This window comes from Molothrus ater, chromosome 7 (genome assembly GCF_012460135.2).
Source record: "Molothrus ater isolate BHLD 08-10-18 breed brown headed cowbird chromosome 7, BPBGC_Mater_1.1, whole genome shotgun sequence".
NCBI classification, from domain to species: Eukaryota; Metazoa; Chordata; class Aves; order Passeriformes; family Icteridae; genus Molothrus; species Molothrus ater.
Window position 1 is genome coordinate 32,449,390 of NC_050484.2, and position 20,755 is coordinate 32,470,144.

The 20,755-nt window shown below is 47.8% G+C and overlaps 1 protein-coding gene across 1 annotated transcript; it reads left to right on the plus strand.

Annotated features, from left to right (window-relative positions):
- The first annotated feature begins 5,785 nt into the window (after positions 1-5,785).
- LOC118689179 (carnosine N-methyltransferase 2-like) lies at positions 5,786-17,324 on the plus strand. The gene is made up of 8 exons (XM_036387303.2): positions 5,786-6,088; positions 8,112-8,173; positions 9,483-9,621; positions 11,176-11,228; positions 14,207-14,314; positions 14,422-14,552; positions 14,860-14,953; positions 15,940-17,324. Exons 1-8 carry the CDS (start codon positions 6,063-6,065, stop codon positions 16,293-16,295), a joined length of 969 nt encoding a protein of 322 aa, XP_036243196.1. The 5' UTR covers positions 5,786-6,062; the 3' UTR covers positions 16,296-17,324.
- Positions 17,325-20,755: the final 3,431 nt, after the last annotated feature.

Consider the following 20,755-nt stretch of genomic DNA (forward strand, 5'->3'; position numbering starts at 1 on the left):
TGCACATGGTGTCAGTGCCTCGTGGCAGCACAGGGCCCTGCTGGCACTCCCTGCTGCATTTTGGGGATCCCCACAATGCCAGGGGGAGCTCGGCTCCAGGAGAGCCAGCAGAGCTGGGGGAGGAGGGGGGCACACATCCTGCACATCATCCACATGGCCCTCCCCAGGGTGCAAAGCCAAGGGCAGGATGGAGGTGCATTTTTCACACAGGGTTTTCACAGGGTTTGGCTCTGCTGCCTCTGCAAGGGCTGAGCAGCACAGCAGCAGATTGTAGAGGGACACAGGGCCCTGTAACTCTATCAGCTTTGATCAATTTTTCAGTCGAGTTGGGAATACACCAGAGAGCGTGTCAGCGTGCTTTATGGAGGGCTGCAAGTGCCTTCCATGGCTAATCCATAAAATGGGTTCCTGGAAAACAGACATTCTGTTGTCACCATGAGGAGACTGCTAAGCAGTGAGGAAAAAGCACAGAGGAGGAATAGCTGGAATCTGCAGTGCCTGCTGCAGCTGCTGGGAATGCCCTGGCAGGGAAGGTGGGCAGCGAGGGCAGGGACACGGCCCCTGCTGCCATCCCAGGGCTCCTCCGGCCCCTGGCCCTGCAACCTCCTCACCCTCTGGCCCAGGAGCAGCAGCTGCCCCTCTGTTCATGCTTAATGAAGTAGAGCAGTCTGGTTTTAGCAATTAGTGGAGACCCAGTTGAAAACACCAAACAGTCCCCAGGGCCTCTGTTCTCCCAGCTTTAAAACACTGATTGCCATGAACTGGCAGCATTAGTGGCATGGCACTACCCCATATTTTGAGCATATGGAGTAGGGAAGACATTTATTTTGATAATATTTGAATTGTTCTCCCACTTTTCTGAGTTTCTTGTTATGATACAATATTAATTTGCTTTTGGGGTATTTACCAGAGCCTTTTTTCTCAGACTCACAAAGACACCCTGACACCCACTCTCCCTCCCTGCCAACCACTGAAAGCATTCATGAGATTGGCTCTGAAATGAATCAATTTTTGGATTTCTTTCAAAGCATTTTCTGTGTTTTGAAGCCTGGAGTGCATTTTGGGTACCTTAGCATACTCCCAAAGCCAGAATTGTGCTGTTAAATATTTCCTAGAAGAACGTTTTGGGTTTTTTTTTCCACATTTCACCTGACTTCAGGAGCTGGGAATTAATATAAGCACCAAATATCCTGGCACTTGAGATAAAATAGTGGGAGTGGGTGCTCACTGCAGAAGGCCAAGGTGACTGGAGGTCAGAGCTGACAATTACTGTAGGGCTGGAGCCCTCCTCACTGGCACAGCATTTCTGATGCATTGCAAGGACTCCTGCAGCCTAAATGTGCTCCTGGGGCACCTCTCTGGAGGGCTCCTGCCCTGGAGAGCAGGGCTGATCCTGCCTACGCCTCTGCCAAGCCAATTCTCCTGATTTTGTCTTAATTATTCTTAGGACAACTGTGGATTTCAAAAGAGGAGAAACAAACAACACCAAAAAAAAAAAAAAAATTACCCAGAGATTTGACTACTGAGGAAATCTCCTGGCTTTTCCCCACAGTTAACTGCTCCAAAGTACGGACATTTTCAGGATTACCAGTTTGCTGAATACCATTTTCTCCCCTGTGTTCAATCTCAAGTACCTTTTCTTTCTACAGCCTATAAAAGAAGACTAATCCACAAACTGAAAGGCAAACCCTTTCCACTTCCTAAGTCTTGGTGCAGGGAATAATATTCAGCAAGAAGCAATTGCACCATAACTGCTGCCTGAGGCCTGATCCCTACAGGATGAGAACTCAGCAATTGATAAGTTTCCAAATGACCTCTGTCAGCTCCTAAAGAGAAAAAGGAAAGACAACAGCAGCCCCGGTGAGTGGGAAAGGCCAGCTGGAGCTCAGCGTGATGGGATCAAGGCATAGCAGAGAGCAGAAAAGCGTCCTTGCATCCCCATCTAGTGGCTTTGGGTAAAATAAATCCGTCGTGCTTTGGTTGGGACCTGCTCTCCTGTGCAATCTGCTCGATGGCAGATATGCACATTCCTAAATTCCATGTGCCAAAGCTGCTCTGTTTATCTGTTTTTGTAAGTGCTCCTCAGGGTTTGAGAGATGACAGGACACCAATGGAAAGGAAGCTTTGGCCCAGCTGTCAAAGAAGAGTGAATTTACCTGAGGTTTCTCTTTTTAAGAGTGGGACAGACCAGAAATGTTCACAGAAGAACAGCCAAAGTCTGTGAAAGGTGAGCATCCCCCACTGGGCTCATGCCCACTCTTACACTGCTTCTCTCTGCTCCCCCATGGAAATGTGGCTCATCACCCTATGTACATTCCAAGATATATTCCAATTTTGAAACATATTTTTGCCTGGCAGAGTGGCTTTTCCTGGGATGCTTTGGCTGCTTGGAGCGTTCAGATCCCTTCAGTTCAGATGTGGTGTGATAGCTGGGCTCAGCCCTGCTTCAACAGCAGGTGAGTAAAAATAGTTTAAATTCTGATCCTTCATTTCCTGCCCCCCTCAATTCATCCTCTTGAACCACAAAAACCTCTCAGGGACCAGTCTCCAGCCTTAGTATTTGCCCTGCTGACTTTGAGCTAGGGACAAAATCTCTTTTGCTGGCAATTCCTCATGTTTTGGTACAGCAGGATTTGCAAATACCCCTGTTTTGGAGTGCTGTTCCCATTGGATGTGTTTAATCCTGCTCATGCTACTGGCAGCAGCACAGGTACAGCCACAGAAATTTAAATTCCAAATGTGTTTTCCTGGCTGAAGACTTGTGAGTTTCTGAGGGGTAAAAGGCACATTTTACCATATCTGTCTTTGCTCTCAGAGATATCTTTTTTGAGTACTGGGTGGGTTGTAGAGCAAAGCTGGTGTTCACCTTGAATCAAAGAGCCTTTTTTGCAGGCAGCCACACTGGACTTTCCCTCTGCCCTTACCTTGGCTCTGTAATTACAACTACATGAGTTAGGACCTCTAGTCAAATGGGTTGGAAAGGGTCAGGACCTTTTAAAAGGTCTGGAAGAGCTCTACCAGGATCCAGGCTTTAATAAAGAGGCAGGAAATGTTTAAAAAAACCCCAAAATTAGCACCAAGACACAAATACTTCAGGTTTTTGGGAGGTTAAACAGAAACATGTCTGGAGCCCAGCAGCAGTGAGGGCTGCTGCCTGCAGGGAGGGATGGGTTCTGCTTCTGCAGTGCCTTTTTTTCAGCATTTATCAGAAATTATGTTCTTTTTCCCATAGGAAAATATCCTATATACACATATTAAAAAAAATACTGCTGCTCAAACTCCAAATCTACTGCTGCCCAGGATTAAAGGATTAAAGAAAAACAACATTTCTTCCCTTAATTAGAAATCTTGTTGTTAACTGTGAGGAAAATGGGTGCTACAGAATTGCTGGTTATCCTTCTCTCTACCAGAATTTGCTTGATGGAGAATAACATGTTTGCATGAAATATTTCACCAAGGAGAGTACAGAAACTACCGTACTTTGAGAGGATTAGTCTAAAAAACTGAAAATATCTAACTGATGAAAACATTTTTATTAAAACAGGAAACTACTACAGAAGAGCTTTGCTCAGAAGAAAATCACAGTTACAGGCAAATCAGAGTTACAGGAAAATCAGAGTTACAGGAAAATCAGAGTTACATTACCTGAGCTTTAATTGATTGTTCTAGGTGGATTTGGAAGAGTCTCAAAAAACAAAGTAGTAAACATGGAATCATACATTGGTTTGGGTTGGAAGGGACCATTTAGTCCTACACCTTCTGCCATCAACACTCTAAAAATGCCAAGGACTTTCCTGACAATCATCAGCCTAGAAGCTGATTGCTATTTAGAAGGTAAATTCATGGAAATTTGATATCAAACCCAGGCTTTCCTGCCTGGAGATGCAGGTCCAAGCTTGTTGTGGTGAGCAGGTAGAGATGGAAAATGAGAGGGGCTCGGGGCCATGGGCAACACCAGCCTCAGGCAGGCTTGCCCCGGGGAGGGTGGATGACCCATTTCTGCAGGATCAGCCCCAAAGCGACCTCCGGAGCTGCAGAGCAAACACAGTGGCTTTGTTTTCGTCCCCTTGCAGCCCAGCTCTGCCTGCAGCCACCCTCCCTCTCACTGAGCAAAAATCAGCTTTTTCAGCTGGCAGGGCAAACAGAGCTGGGAGCGGATTGAGTCACGAGCTGGGCAGAGCAGCCGCAGGCAGGGCTGGCAGAGGACACCCTCCAAGGGCACCGCTGCCAGCGGGCACTGCCCACAATGTCCCCTTGTTGTGGGCAGAACAAAGGCTGCTCTTGGAGGCTAATGCCGCCTCGGGGGGGCTCAGGGACACGGGGAGGGGAGCAGCACCCCGTGGGTGTACAAGGAGGCTCCCCAGGGCCGGCAGCTCCAGGCTGCTGGACGTGTCTCGGCAGCTCTGGGAGGTATGGCTTCCCGTGGGACCCTGCGGGGTGCCCACCCCTGGCTTTGGCACAGGGGGCTGGGGGTGGCGTTGGGTGTCACAGTGACACTGGGACAAGGCAGAGGTGGCTGGGGGACACGAGGCTGCTGCAGGGGCAGCGCTTGGGGCTCAGCTGGGATGCTCCAGGGGCATCACGGTTGGTGTCTGGGATGGAATCTCTGGTGGGACTGAATGAACTGATGTAAGATCACTGCCCATGTGGTCATACCAGGAGCCAAAGGTGCACTTTAGACCTAGCAAAGAGGTTCTGGTCTTCCCTCACCTGGAGTATTTTGGATATTTTGTTGAAGAGTAGCAATGCCGTTGTTTCTGGCTTAATGTGATGCTGTGGACCTGCCTTGAGGTGGATAACTTAAATCCATCTGGAAGCTAAACCTAGTGCAAACCAAGGCAGGCCACTTGATGGTGAAGCATCTCCACCTGAGGTCCCTGGTCTAAGGGATCTGTGTGGGGCAGGAAGTTTTCTGGGGGTCTCAGCAAGGTGGGAGGTTTTATCTGCTTGGTCTGTTCTACCTGTTGTCTTCAGGGAATGGGAGTGATGAGGATCCTAATGCTGCTCTTCCCACTAGTGGACCTCACTTGGAAATACAAAGTCTTTAAATCCTTTCTTTTTTATATTCATGTTATGAGATTTTAGGCAAAAGAAGCACCAGTTCTGTGGGTGAAGGTAGGGGAAAAATCCAGAGGGAAGCGCAGGGAGCATCCAGGATTTTCTGTACTTCAAACAGCGATCACTGCATCTTCGTGGGGACCTCCAGACACCTCTGCCCCGGATATCTGTCCCCAAAAATATTTCCTTGCTTTCTAATCCCTGTGGATAGCAAGCAGAGTGAGCAGGCTGAGCTCACTGCCCCATCCTGGCTGCGTGGGGCAGGACAGGGGGTGCCAGGCTGCCGGGGCTGCAGTGCTCGCTAGAGTTTCTGCCACTGAGCCCCATTCCCCCTGAGTGACAGACGGAACAATCGCTTGCTCAGGTCTCCGGGCAGCCAACAGATCCCTGGGGAAGGCAGGGATCTCCCAGCGCATCCCCCAGGCAGCAGCGCCGCAAGGATGCAGGGAAGCGCTCCCTCCCTCCTGCCCCGGGCGGCGAGCAGGAAGGACAGACCGGGCTCACAGCACCCTAAAAAGGGGACGGAAAGGTGCCCGCTCCGCCCGGCTCACACCCTCAGCCACTGCCACTCCGGCTCCGAAGGTTCGGCAGTCCCAGGGTGTCCCTCGTGTCTGCCCCGCTCCATGAGAACACGCTGCGGCCGCGCTCTGCCCCCGGGGCTCGGGTTTCCCCCTGTCCCTGCCCCGGTGACGCTGCTGTCCCCACAGGTCCGGCAGAGCCGAGCCGAGCCGAGCCGTGCGGGACATGCTGGACTGGGCTGGCTGAGTCCGGCCCCGGCCCGCTGCGGGTCACGGAACCGTAGCGTGTCCGGACCCACGGGGATCATCAGCCCAGCCCCGTGTCCGGACCCACGAGGATCATCAGCCCAGCCCCGTGTCCGGACCCACGGGGATCATCAGCCCAGCCCCGTGTCCGGACCCACGGGGATCATCAGCCCAGCCCCGTGTCCGGACCCACGGGGATCATCAGCCCAGCCCCGCGTCCCGGCACAGATCCAGCCCAGCATGGAGCCGGCTCCGGAGCTGAAGAGGTACCGGCAGGGAGCGGGATGGTGCTCCCCACCTGCTGGCTCTGTGTCACAGATGGGTGTGCGGGAGGTGGGAGGAGCAGCAGATGTGCCCGTGTCCTGGGAAGGATGGGGGCTAAGGGGGAGAGCTTTAGCCCCTCCACAGCCTAAGTTTAGGAATAATGAAGCTAATGAGTTATGAAGATATTCTTGCAGTTTGTCTTCCTACAGAAAACTTTTTCAACTAAAGAGGCTGCATCACCTAAAGTAGTAATGTGACTTCCCTGCAGCTGCTGTCCATGTTGCACCCAGCTCTGCTCATGGAGGGAAGAGGTTTACCTTGCAAGCTCAGTCTTAGCTGGGAGCTGTGGCAGGACCAGCTGCCCATGGGCATCCTGCTCCCTGGCAGTCCCTTCCCTCAGTCCTGGGTATTGGGGTCCTGGGGTGGGCAGGACCAGACCAAAATGCTATTTGCAAATTTTAGGACCTGGTCTGGATTTTAACCAGATTTTAGAGGAAGTCCATTTGTTCCTGTTTCACCTTCCCAGCAACAAGTGTTAATCAGTCTCAAATCTAACCCCTGCCTGGCAAAATGGCAAAAGTGTCAGTGGAAGAGATCTTGGCATCATCTGTGCTGGTGAATGCTTGTGCTGAAGTCTGTTCAGCTCTCCTGGCAGGTCTCCTGGCATGGCTGGAAACACTTGACCTGTCAGAAATGGAATTCACGTCCAAAGCTGTTCCTCCCTGCACAGGAAAAGCTATGCTACTCTTCGGCATTTGAGTGGGAGATTTACTCTGAAAAGCACCTTGCTGGGCTCACCCAGCTGAGGGGACAAAATAGCCCTTGGGGTTTTGGTGGGCAGAGATGGAAGAGGTTGGAGGTTTGAGTGGAAATTGGAGGGATTGGCTGCAGCCAAGCTGGAGATGATGGACGTGGGCTGGTTCTGGCCTCTTCCTGATGAGCTTCTGAGAAGTCTTTCCTGGGGAGAGGTGAGGTCAAGGTGGTGGAAGAGAGACACACCCCATGGACATGAGTTACATGACTTTGGCACTGAACTCAGATGAAATCAGCTGCTCTTGCAGGACTCTGGAAGTGCTCCAGTGTCTCAGACTTCTGGGATCTCTCAGTATTTTCTTGCCTTCATTGACCAAAGCATTGCAGTATTTGCACGTGGCTACTTCCTTGCCACATGGCCAGCATGGTCCCTACATATTTGTATCTCAAAGCCCCACTACAAACTCCCTTCTTTACTTTTCCACCTCCTGCTTGTTTTTTTCTTCACTTGGGATTTTTTTCCTTGGCAGAGGAGACTATTGGGCTGGGATCTGCTATCTCAGACTGCCTGCCCTGAGGCATTTTCTAACAGCAAAGCCTTGGTGTGTCTAAACACATTATAGAGGATATCACCCCTAACGCTTGCTGTGCATCTCGAAATGTGGTTACCCAGGAGGTGACTCTGCCCTTTGCATAGACAGCCTCATCCCAAGCCTGTGTTTGCAGAAGTGAGGTCCTTGTTCCAATTTAAATGCATCCCTTCCTTTTTGCCTCACTCCTGTTTTATGTATGAGGCACATTGTCAAAGGAAAATGAAGAAAGGAAAATGTGAGTCTGATGCCTTCAGCTGCAATGACTGGTTAATGGTTCTGCAGGGGTATGAAAACCTCCACAGCACATCTCAGACAAACACTGGAGCAGTGGCCAGTTGTGGATGCCCCATCCCTGAAAGTGTCCAAGGCCAGCTTGGAAAGGGCTTGGAGAAACCTGGGATAGTGGAAGGTGTCTCTGCCCATGGCAGGTGATTGGAACAAGATGAGTTTTGAGGTCCCTTCCAACCCAACCTCTTTTATTGACTCTAGGATCCTATGGCTATGATCAGCTACAAAGAAATTTTTGCTTTCTCTAGTAAAAAAGAACAAAATAAATTATGGATTATCAACAGAGGAAAGTTTGTCCTGGAGCATCTTTCCTTTGTTCTGCATTTTCAGTGCAGCTTCAAAAAAGCATACAGGTTCTTCAAATAACTGAAGTGCTATACTTTCCTTACAGGAATAGTTTCCCCAGCATGAACTTTGAAGCAGAGATTCTGACAACACCACACGATAATTCAGGTATTTGGGAGAAAAAAAAAAGAAAAAAAGGAATTAAAGTAAAATGCCCACTCAGGTTGCTATCACTACAAACATGTTTGCATTCTTTTGGAGTTAGAGATTGTAAAAAAAAAAAAAAAAAGAGAAAGAAGCAGGATGGTAATCTGACTGCAATTCAGGTTATTTCAGTTTATATTAGAGTTCAAAGAGTTGGGGACAGACATTGATGTCTTTACCTCCAATGGGGCTGGACCAGGAACACAGCTGCCAAGGACATGTAGTTTTGGAAACAGCAGAGCCATTCAATTTGAGATTGCAGTGTCCTGGATGAGACACATGGTTCTCTTACTAGGGGTAACTAAAAGCAGGTGATAAAAATGCAACTCTTTGAAAGGCAAAAATGGGGATGAAAATATTCTGCCAAGCCCTGTCCTTCATCCTCATTTCATTGAAGAGGAATAGCTGATTTTTCCCCCATTGAATGATGCCTTTTCAGCATTGATCTGAGACAGACCCAGCACAGCAGGGCACCTTCCCTTAGTCCTGCCTTTGCTCCTCAGCCCTGAGCAGCTGGCCAGAGCCTGTGCCCTGGCAGCTGCCCTGTCTTTAGGATGGGACAGCAGGAAAGGGAGACTTTGCAAAAATTGCTTGGAACCCCTCGAGTATCCCTGGGTTTTGGCTCAGAGGGAGAGATCTTGGTGTCAGTCACCCACATTTGAACAGGAGCCCATTCAGTGAAATGTTTTGCCATCAGTTGCCCTCCTGGCCACGAGCTGCAGGTCCCAGCAGGGAATTCCCCTCCCTGGCAGCCCATTTCAGTCCCTTGCTGTCCAGAGTCACAAGTGAGATGCACAGGGTGGACTATATTTGCTTCAGCTGCAGGTGGCAGTGTTTGTGTTGCATCACCCCTCCTGGGAGGTGTGCCAAGAGCTGCCCCCCTCAGTCACTCTGTCCAGCATGGGCACCAGTGATAGCCACAGGTTTGGACCCACCGTGTGACTCTCTTCACCTTTTCTTTAGTCTTCCAGAAAACCCTTCCAGTTCCATCCCTTGCAAACAGAGCTCCCCACATCTGGCTAAACATTTTGGAGACACTTTGCTCAGGCTGTCCTGTAATGATGAGTCACTTATCAAACCTGCTGATATGAAAGGGTGCCCAAGAATAGTTTTTGAGCCCTGAGTGTGAACAGGTTGGAAAGTGCCTCCTCTGCATCGTTTTCCCAAATTCCTGGCTCCTGTTGGTTAGGTTGGGTTTCTCCCATGAGGTAAGTGCTTTGACCCTTCACATGCCCCAAAGCCTCTAACATGCAACCCATGTTTGTTTCCCAAGAGCTCTACATGATCCCTTCCATGAGAAGCCTCACAGCTGAGGAGTATGTGGAGGCCTTTAAGTCGTTTTTGGAGCACTCAACAGAGCACCAGTGCATGGATGAGTTCAACAGGGAACAAATGCCCACCATCGTGGCTGGGTAAGGAGCACTTCCCCCAAGGTGGGAAAGCCATCTGTTATCCTGGGAGCCAGCAAAAACTTTTTTGGGGGCAGGAATGAACTTTAAATGCTTTTCAGTTTTAAGTCCCCTACTTGTGGTTTTTAGGATATTCTGTTTAATGACTCCAGAGTAAGTGCTGTTTCAATTAATACACTGTGCTGCCTCAGCTTATGTTAAGGAAAGACTCAAGACCTCGTTCTCATGTCCATCTCTTTTCATTAGCTGCTTTTCTGAAGATTAAAATTAGGTGGTTTTGGTTGTTTGTTTTTGGTTTTGGTTTTTTTTTTTGGTTTTTTTTTTTTTTTTTTTTTTTTTTTTTTTTTTTTTTTCCTGAAAGAAAGCTTTCTTGTGCTCTCTCCCTGCTTTTGGGACTTCATCACATCCCTCCAAACAGAAACACATCTCTAATTCTCTCCTAGTGGCTAATTTGTGGTTTTCCCAATCCCCTAAGACCTCCTTATTTCTATCCTAAGTCGATTTGCATTGCTTAAGTACCAAATGATAATCAGTTTTGTAAAGTATTGATGTAATATCTTAAGGCTGGATAACTGCAGACAGCTTCAGAACAGCCTAGATCCAAAGCACAAGAAAGTTCTTTCAAATCTGGTTAATTTTTGGATGCCATAGGAACTGTATTTTTCTCCATTGAGAAGAAAAGGTTAGGCAGGCAAATTTTTATTCTACAGATCAGATATATATATATATATATATATATATATATATATATAATAAAATAATAATCATTGAAGATTACGTTAAGAAATTTTAATTGTGAATTTAAATCATGGACAAAATTGTGGCATTCTAGGATGCTGATTTTGGGTTTGTCAAAGGGTCTTGACCCTCACTAGGGCCAAGGCCCCTGGACTTGCTCACACCCTTCAGGACTTGCTGCTCATCCCATTCCTGTGGAATCACTGCTGTGGTGCCTCCTGAGACTGTGCTTGGGAAACTCAATCCCTTGGCTGTTATTAAATATTCTGCTAGGAAGCATGTGACTGGAGTATTTTAATAAGCAATTTTTTTAAGGTAAAAAATGATTGAAGATTCAGACCCTCCTAATTTCAATCCAGGATTAATGTCAATAAGAGGTGATTTCTAGTCTCCTGAATAGCTTCATGGTTTTGCCTTTTCTGGGTATTTATATCCAATATTACCTCCTGAGGCAGACAAGGTTTTCCCCAGCTCACTTTTGTCCCTGCTTCCCCAGCAGTGCCATCCCAGTCAGGGACAGCCCCTTTGCCCTGGGCTTCCCAGAGGCTTTTTTTGCCAGCCACAGCCTGAAGAAATCTCCTTGGCAAAGGGTGAGAAACTCTGCACCGTGGTGCCTACTGTACTTTGAAATATGAGCTGGCTGAGCCACGCTGGTTATCACCAGGCTCAAAAGGGGTGATCAAATTTCTGTCCCAATTCATGTGCATAACACGAAAATTTCCAGGCTGTAAGAATGAAAACATGAAGTGGTGTGACACAGTGAGGTTAAGTAATTTTATTTCTTTGTGTGTATGTGTATATGTGTATTTATCCTTTCAGTCTGGGCACTGGAAAATCGACCCTCAGCGTTCTGGGAGTTGGGAGTGGCACAGGTGAGGAGTGTGGGGATGGGGCATGGGGGGACCTGTGGGCAGCAGAAGGAGATGCTGGAAAATTGGGCACTGAGGGTTACTCAGACATTAATGGCAGCATTTCCTGCAGAAGGGCAGAAGGGCAGAAGGAAGAGTGGAGCTGGGATAAGAGGAGTGCTCCTTCCCTTCCTTCCCTCTCCATCTCCCTTCTGAAACACTGCTGCTCAGATCTTTCTGGGCAGTGAGAAATGTGTTTTTAGCTCAGTTTCTGCCTCTTGGTGACTCCCACCTGACTTCATTTGCCTCAAAGCAAGGACTCCTCCTTCTGGTTAGGTACAAGAGCATCTTCAAACCTTGTTGGAGAGAATTAGAGACATTGGAGAGGTTCTTTCCACCCAAAAACCTGCCTTAGACCATCCCCCCTGAAGGGATATCTCCTTTTGCTTTGCTTTTAGGGATCCCAGAGGCCAAGGCTGGGCAGTGCCCTGCTCTCAGCAGTGCAAAATCACCTGGCCACAACCATTAGCTGATGCAAAGCTGCATCAGCTTTTTCAAGACATGTTTCTTTGTTACTGCTGTGTTTTTACCCAGTGATAAGTAGGGTTTAACTGCAAATGATATTTTTCCCCAGAGAGAATCCTATCCTTTGGAAAAATAGCTTTAAAGTTGTTCTAAATGCATTTGTGTTTAAAAAAAGCCAAACCAACAAAACAAAAAAGTGGTGAAACAGCCAACTTTGCTCCGAGGGAACCTGGGAGAAAATAAAGAGTAGAGAAAAGAAGCAGTGGTTTGATTTGTCAGAGTTTACTTCTGCTTTGAAAAGTATTTTCAGCTGAATTTTAAGTGCTAATACTTTCAAATGAAAGCATTTTTCTCACTTTTTTTGGTTTTGTTTTCCTGAGTAAGAGAAAATTAGCATCTGATTGTTTTCCTCAACTGGGAATATGTTGGAGCATATGAGAAACCAAGCAGGAAGAAATGATTCAGTTCTCAATTACCCTCTATTTTCATTAAGTAATATAAAACAGAAATTCTGACTCCACAAAAGCACAAGGGGGAAATGAACTTTTAGCATCATCCTTAATTTTCCTTATGTCCTCTTCAGAGGAGGTTTTAATGGAAAAACAAACCCTCTAAAATTTCCTGTGTTTCCTGGATGATGCCAGGACAAGGGTCCAGACCTGTACCCACGTCTGCAAGAGCTGGGGCTGGGCAGGGAGTGAGCTGGAATGGCACCAAGTAAAAGGTTATATCTGATCCCTGACCTTTTCAGAGGTGGACTCTGGTTTCACAGAGCCCCCAGAATTAGTTTAGTTGATGAAAATATTAATGGGGATTAGTGGCCGACTCCACATCCTGAAAGCCTCTGTTGTGCTCCAAATCACGTTTTTTCACTCACCCCACGTTTCCTCATGGCTGGTTGAACTCTGAGCTGGAACTTTCGAGTTCCAGAGAGGTTCCAGTCCCGTCCCAGCCTTGCTGTGGTCAGTGCTGGAGGGCTGTTGCTGGCAGGGAATGCTGCAGCAGAGAAGTTCCTGCCCTAGAGTGCTGTTATTTTACTGCTTGTTTTTACAGACACCCTGGTTGAAGATGTTATTACCTGCAAACACTGCATTAAGGAATTTTACAGAGATGGAGTGAAAAAACCTCCAGACTTAAGCAGCTTTTAAGACATCCACCTGCTGTAGGTGCACCCATTTGCCTCCATCAGTGGCTCCAGGGCACGGGGCAGCGATGCTCTGACTCTGGCCCTGCCCCAAGCCTGCAGGCAGCTCCAAGGGCTGCTGCTCCCCAAACCAGGCACTTAGGCACTGGCACCCAGGACTGTCACTAATGATTCAGCTGCTTGCTATTGGGATCTGCCTTCCTGTCAGCAATATTGGTCCCAGTACCTTTCTTCAATGGATGCAGCCTCAGCCTCCTCCCTTGAGCCTTTGGCCAGCCCTGCCCTGCTGCCACTGCATTCCTCACGGGCCTGGGGTATTTTTTTTCTCACTTCAAAAGACTCCTCCTTCCTCAGATGTCCCAGTAGTGCTGGCATGGCTGATATTTCCTTCCCTGAATTCTATGTACTGCAGCACCTGCCAAGGATGGCAGCTCTTCCCGTGGCTGGTACATCAGCTGAAAGAGCAGGGAGGATGCAGGATCTCGTATCAAGACCTCTCTGTGTGACATTTGCAAGGACTATTTTTAGGCCCCACCATCAGCTACAGACAGGATTCTTGCAGAGGTCTCATCAAGGTGGTCACATGTGCTGTTTATTTACTTAGTTTGAAGTTAACCAGGGGGACTCATACACTTGGCTTTTCTGGGAAGTAAGCAGCATGACCTGTATCACCTCAAAGGAGGCTGGAAATTTCCTAGAACAGGAGGACAGACTGCTGCTTGCTCCGCAGAGATCACACAGGAGCACCAATAGCTAAATTTGCAGGGCACTTCCACACAGATATGTGAGTCTCTACCTGTATTTCCAAGATAACCATCAGTTAATTGATGCCCTGGGCTGAGGCCATGTGGACAATCTCCAAAGACGGAGGATCCAGGATTCTGCATGTCAGTGGGTCTTTTCTCTTGTGATGCAGTTCCCCAGGTGCTGGGGCTGTGTCACAGCAGCCACTGTGTCCCTGTGGCAGCCCCAAAGCCATGCAGCTGTGTCAGCTGCCTCCTTGCACCCATTCAGACTTTGTGGGGTTGTTGAAAATTGTTTCATGGTTATTTTTGTAAACAGTGAGCTGTGATTCTTTTGGCCTGTCTGTCCCACGATTCAGGGTATTGCCATTAGCAGATTTTGTGCTGCTGCTTGTCTCTGCCTTCTTCTCAGGCTCCTCTGCACCTCTCTGTCAGCCTGAGCAGTACAGTGCCATGGTAGGACTATCACCAGGCTCTGCCACATGAGCCACAAAGCAGAACATGCCTCACTTCTGCTGGGGGATTTCCTGGCAGGAGTGGTGCACTGACATCCTTCCATTGCATTTACCTGCTTTGTGTTTATTGAATAGGTGAGCAGGATTTGAAAATGATCAGGATACTGCAGGCTGTGCACCCAGGGGTCTTCATTGACAATGAGATTGTGGAGCCCAACCCACAGCACGTGGCAGCTTACAAAGGTAAGGCTACACCTGCTGCCTGGGTTATAGCAAGGACCATCCATTTGAATGATGAGTTTTTCTGCTATTTTATGAAATTCAGGGTTTTCTTCTACTTTTTGAAACAGAGCTGGTGAATCAAGCTCCAGACCTGCAGAATGTTTCTTTTATTTGGCACCAGCTCACTTCCTTGGAGTATGAACAGCAGGTGAAGGAGAGAGGCACACATAAGAAATTTGACTTCATCCATATGATCCAGGTAATGGCCATTGCTTTAACACAGGGCTATTGGATTTAACTACCCCCTCCAGTTCTGCTCTATGCTTGAATTTATGACCAGAGCTGAGCACTTCTCTCCCACAGCAATTCTGCAGAAGCACTACAAACACCAAAGCTGGCAATGCTCAGTGCTGTGAGGTGTCCCTAAATGAGCATGTGGAATCAGGAAAGGCTGGGAAGCATCTGGAACAGAATTTAAAACATCTCTAAGAGAAAGAATTTAAGCCTTTGGAGGGTCATTGCACTGTGGAGGAGGAATAATGGCTGTGTGCCACTGTCTCTTCTAGATGCTGTACCGTGTGGAGGATATTCCCAGTACTATCAAGTTTTTCCACAGCTGCCTTGACCATCATGGTAAACTCCTGATCATAATTTTGTCAGGTAAGGGAGACCTCGTATTTTTTTGCTCCATTGCTGGAGTTTTGAAGATATTTGAAGTTTGAGAGCCACAGATATTTATCTGGGGATGTCAGTGGTGCTTATTCTATAGTAAATAACTAAAAAAAAAAAAAATGCTGGATTTCATATGGAGAATGCAATCTTGGGCTTAGCCTTGGGGCCCAGTGTCTGATGGGGCCACTTAGGCACAGCCTTTGTGCTCTTGCTTCCCTGCTTATAGAATTGATGTAGTAGAGAGAAGTGTGGCTGTCCATCCTTCCTCATAGTGAAATCAGCACTGGATAAAAACAACCTGAGCTTTGGGTGGACTCATCCTTAGGGGTCTTTGTACAGCAATGACCCAGAGCCCAGAAGGACAGCAGATGCTGCTGAGAGCTTCAGGCTTTGTGGCAGGACAGGAAAAAAGAGGCACAACATGATAGCACTTAAAAGAATTGAGTGTTTCATCCCTTGTGCCATTCATGAATCCCCAGCTCACAGTATGGTGGGAAAAGCACAAACTCCCATGTTCCCCATAAAAACTGCCTCTCACATTGCCTGTAGGCTGTTTCCCTTGCTGTGTATTTGAGGTATGTATTGTTCAATGAGCACTTAATAATTGAGGCTTGATGTGTGAAAACATCTGCACTGCTTTGGCCAAGGCACAGTTAAGAGGTGGCACGGGATGTTCAGGCTCAGCACATCGGTACCTCTGTGTGTACCCTTCCTTCTGGACAAATTCAGAGCTGGAGGCATCTCCTGGGAGTTTCCTCTAAACAGGACACTTTTGGAGGGAGGCCTGAGGGAAACCAGTGTTCTATGAGGTGCAGATATTTATGAGTAGTCTCGAGTAAGGGGAAAGCTCTCCTCCCGCCCTGTCAAGGGCTGGGCCAGCAGTGAGGGAGCTTTTCCAGCTCGTTTCATAGTTGATTAGCCGGTGTTTGACTGCTTTGGCTTTGCTAAAATAACCTTCCCTGGTGCCCCGGCAGACAGCAGTGGCTGGGCCAGCCTGTGGAAGAAGCACAGGGACTGCCTGCCCGCCACCGACAGCGGCCACTACATCACCTGCAGCGGCATCACCGAGGTGCTGCAGAGCCTGGGCGTGCAGCACCGCGTCTACGAGCTGCCCTCGGGCTGGGACATCACCGAGTGCTTCACCGAGGGGGACGCGGTGGGCGGCCGCATGATGGATTTCCTGACGGGCACCAAGAACTTCCTGGGCACGGCCCCGCCGGCGCTGCGGCGGCGGCTGCAGGCGGCCCTGCGCCAGCCCGAGTGCAGCAGCACCAGGGACGGCAGGGTCATCTTCAGCAACAACCTCAGCATGATCGTCGTGGAGTCCTAGAGCCCGCAGCGTGCCCGGACTTGTTTTTAACACCGTGCATCCTGCCTGTGCTTTCAGTGGGAGTTGTACTTTGTGTGGGCAGCACGTTTGCACAGCCACGGACGGGTGTGCGCGGCCTGGGCGGCTGTGAGGGGCTGGCGGCGCCTGTGCTGGACAGGCACAGTGCTGCTGCTGCTGCTGCTGCTGCTGCTGCCGTGTGTGCCGCTGATGCCTTCTGTCCCCTCTGGGTCACCAGAAACCGATGAATTGTGAAGGCTGACCTAGAACAGAGGCTAGACAGTTAAAGAATAAAGTAGGGATTTATTAGGAGGCCTCAGTGGATCCACCTTGGGTAGCACAAGAGCCCAGCCAGGGCTGCATCCAAGATGAACCAAAATGGTCACAAAATGTCTGACTGGTCACGGGGTTTCTCACTTTTATAAATTCTGCTCCATTTGCAAATTGGAGTTAATTGTCCAATTACAGCTTTAGATTATTCAGTCCCATCCTTCTTGTTTTTCTCTCTTCAGTCCATGTTGTTTATGCTCTTGGGGCTGAGATTTGGATCATTTGTCCTTGGTCCCCAGGTAGAGAAGGAATTGTTTTGTCTCCCTACTCTGTGAAGAGAGCTCACCATCCCCTAATATGAAGCTCAAAAGTTCACACTAAAGCAGCACAGAATCTGAAAAATACAAAAGCTAAAACCTGAGGCATCACCAGGACAAAACCAGCAAGATGTCCCTGCTGCTTTGCACCCAGGTAATGGCACTGCACCCAGGCCTGAACTGCAAGTTGCTCTGCACTAGGCTATTTCACGTGGTTTTATTAGCATAGACATTTACTGCCCCAAGTCTCTCAGCATCTCACAATATAGACATGTCTTAAAAATTTATCAGCCTTTTTGTTAGGAGAATGTTTTGGAACCCAGGATGATACTAGCCCTGTGCTCTTTCAAGCACACATTAATTTTGTTACTTTCTTACTACTGTTTGTCTCCATATAAAATAAAAGCAATCTTAAAACAAAAAAAAGTCACATCTGGTTCTGCACATGTGGGGTTATAGAAAATGAAGAGCAAAGAGGTCATTGAGTTAAAAAACCAAAAAATATGCAAAGTACCATTTTATGGAAGGCATTAAGGGTTTCTTGTAAGTGAGAAAGATGAGCCTGAGGATGTGGATGAGCTGGGAGAGAGCTGCAGCTTGTCCTTGTGCTGCAGCCCTGGGAGGCAGCTTGGCTCTCTTGGAGCAGCATCACTGCAGCACAGCAAAACAGAACCAACAGCACTAAAATCTGGTGTAATGTGGGTTAAATGTTAATATAGGTAAGTTAAAACCATTTCCCAAGGGTCTTGAGTTGTTCAGGGGGCGGAAGGAGGTGCTGCCAGGGCAGCCAGCTCCAAAGGGAAATGCCACTCAGGATGCCAGTGAGGTTTGGATCTGCATTTGGCACTGTGGTGCTGTGCAGACCTTGGACTGAGCACATGGGGAAAGCTGCCTGCAGTGTCAGCAGCCTCATTGCAAACAGCTCTGAGGGGGGAAAACCCAGCTCAGGTGGGAAATAGCTGCAGGCACAGAAGCCATCTATCTCTATGTCTGATTTTTCCATGCTTAAGGTGGGTAGGACACACCTGTGTGCACCTGGAGGGGCTCAGGTGGAGGTGTGGTGTGGGTCAAATGGCTTCTTCCAGCACCATGAACACATGGGTTGTCACACTGGCTTGCAAGGCATTCCATGTCACTGTCACCCAGAGTCCTGCTGATCCTGCTAAAACTGAATGCAGTTACTGCCAGGGGCAGCATCATCCTGAAAAGGTAATGAGCCTCTGGAATCATTGTGTCCCCACTCTGTCCTTTGGGGATTTTGGGTATTTTTTAGGTTTGGGTTTTATCATATCTTTTTGAAATGCAGCCATTTCTCCTGAAACTACTGTAACAGGAAAAATGAGCAAAATAATGGGAAAACAGCAGCATGATATCATCTCCCTGGCAGGACTGAGGCACCCTGACCTGCAAGTACTATTGCTGTCAGTTCTAGAAACGTCAATCAGAACTGGACAACCTCCTCCAGAGTACCCCATACCTGTGCACAAGCTTTTCCCTTTGATCCATCCTGTTGTTTATTCCACAGGCATCCCCTTTGCTGGTGCTGGCTCCCAGCAGCTGGGCTGTTAGACAGGATCTCAGCACTGCTCCCATCAGTGTTACCCTTCCACTATGAATTCCCATGGTTTATATCCAATCAGCAGTGGTGTCTTTGTCTCTGCCTGGTAGATTAAGAGGAAAAACAAAAGGTACAATAAAACAGGCTTGCTTTTCAAGCTTCAAAGAAAAATCTACCTGTTAGTCGGTGCAGAAATTTGGCACAGTACAGGTTTGCCCAGATCTTCCCCAGCCCAAGAGGTTTTCCACCCCTGCACAGACAGACACATTTCCAATAAGCAGATACTCAGCAAGACCCACCTGTGAGCACAAAATATACCCACAAAATTGTAAATCAATGTGAAAATGCTCAAAAAAAGGAGCACTTCAAAGCAGACTGTTTAGTGACAGGCTGGGGAGATGAAACAGGGCACCCCATTAAAAACACAGCTGATCAATGCTTTATATGTAATTTTTCCTTTGATTCTTCAAAAGCAAGTAGTTTATCAACAACTCTGCTTGTACACCTGGAATAAATAGCATCCTTAGTGTCCCATTTGTTTATATATTTATTCTTTGGTGAACCTGCTGTTTAATAAGTATTTGTTTTGCTTTTTAAAAGACACTCTTCTCACACGCAGAATTTCAGACTGTGCTTCCCCAGCAACAGGAGTGTGGCCACGAGAGGGCTGCAGCAGCCAGCGGAATAAATCCACCTCAATCCACCTCCCAAAACTCTGGGAATGCTGAGCTGAAGCAGCAGAACCAGACAGTCAGGCAGACAAATGCATTCAGCTTCCTCTGCTGGCTCATCACACCCTGATCCCAGCAATTGGGACCACACCTTTTCCTACTGCAGCCATGGGCTCTGACTCTGGGCTTTGGTTTGTAAAAAAGTCACTATGGCATAGCACAGCTGCCAAGGGATGCAAAAAAAAAATCTGCTTTTGGTTTGGTTGTTTTTCTCCCACTCCGTGGCTAGAGTGCTGCTGCTGGAGCTCAGGGTCTGCAGACAGGGACCCAGGGAGGGAAACACCAGGAGGGGATGGCAGGAGGGAGAGGCTGCTTTGAGCCAAATTAACCCTGCTGAGCTCAGTCCAGGAGGAGCCGTGCTCCATAATGAGTTTCATGGCAGTTCCCATTAGTGAGGAGCCAGTCCATGTCTCCCAGAGGGAACTGTGATGCTCCATCAGCACCAGTTTGTTCCAGCCCAGAGAGAAGGCTTTTGTGGATAACCATGCAGTAGGCTGCCCTGTGCTCTCTGCAGCAGAATCAGTGTCTGCAAAAGCCAAACTGTGCAGTTTCACATGGAGCCGTTGCAGATTTTATCCTCATTTCCAGTTCATAATATGCCCATTTCAATGCACAGCTCTGGTTGTGTTACAGTCCCCTAAAAAGGAGCTATAGAGAACAAGTCTTTACAACATCAAGGATGGATAATTTTAGTTTTACTGGGCCTATATGCAGTCTTGAGGGCTGAATGGTTTGCCTTTGAAGTGTTAAGGCTTCTCTACTCATGAATATCATCAGGGGAATGAAGGTAGCATGGGAACTTCAAAATCTAGGAGCTGGTTTTTGAATAATCTCATCAAAAAACAAGCTTAGTAAAATACTGGAGCATATACTAAAAAGATTATATTTAATCTCAATAGGGGGGAAAATAAAGAGCCTGAACTTTTTTCCCTCCCCCTTCAACATTTTCCCACAGAAATCTGTTGAGGCTTATATCAAGCATGCAGGATTGTGCTCACATTTTTGGAGCTTATAAAGGCCTTGATAGGAATAATAACCTCCTGGATAGAGCTCTAGAAAGGTATTTATCATCCTGCTTTTTAAACTGAATATTTTTTTCAAGATCATATCCTCCAGACTGAGGATGAATATCTAATCCAAGTCTGAAATATCTTTATTATTGAGCGTCACTCCTTGTAGTCACTCCCCTCCCTTACTGAAGTATCAACAGAAACTTAAATCTTGCTAAATGGTGAAAGTCCTCTTAGGCAGGGAATGTGTTGCTCGTCCCCCATTATCCTTTATTCCTTGTTAACAACAAATAAATAAAGAAAAAAACCAAATCCCTCCAAGATAAATGTTTGGAGTAGAAGCTCCATCTGGAAAGATCTGGTGCCTGAGGAGGGTGTGTGGAACATGTGAGATGGCAGAATCCCAGGGGGGCTTTTCTTCTCATCTCTGAGAAGGAGCAGGGAAGAGCAGAACAGGAGTTTCATTTCCACTCCCCACTTCTGATGACACGTTTGATTAGACGTGCCAGCAAATTGCTAGAGAAAACATATGTTTTGTCATACATTGTAATGATGGTTCCTCTGGTGAATTTATAAG

Bases quoted from the DNA above. Each gene is read 5' to 3' on its own strand.
- LOC118689179 (XM_036387303.2), top strand. From the start codon at position 6,063: ATGGAGCCGGCTCCGGAGCTGAAGAG. The intron at 9,622-11,175 runs GTAAGGAGCACT...TTATCCTTTCAG, and splicing joins ATGCCCACCATCGTGGCTGG to TCTGGGCACTGGAAAATCGA. The intron at 14,553-14,859 runs GTAATGGCCATT...TGTCTCTTCTAG, and splicing joins ACTTCATCCATATGATCCAG to ATGCTGTACCGTGTGGAGGA.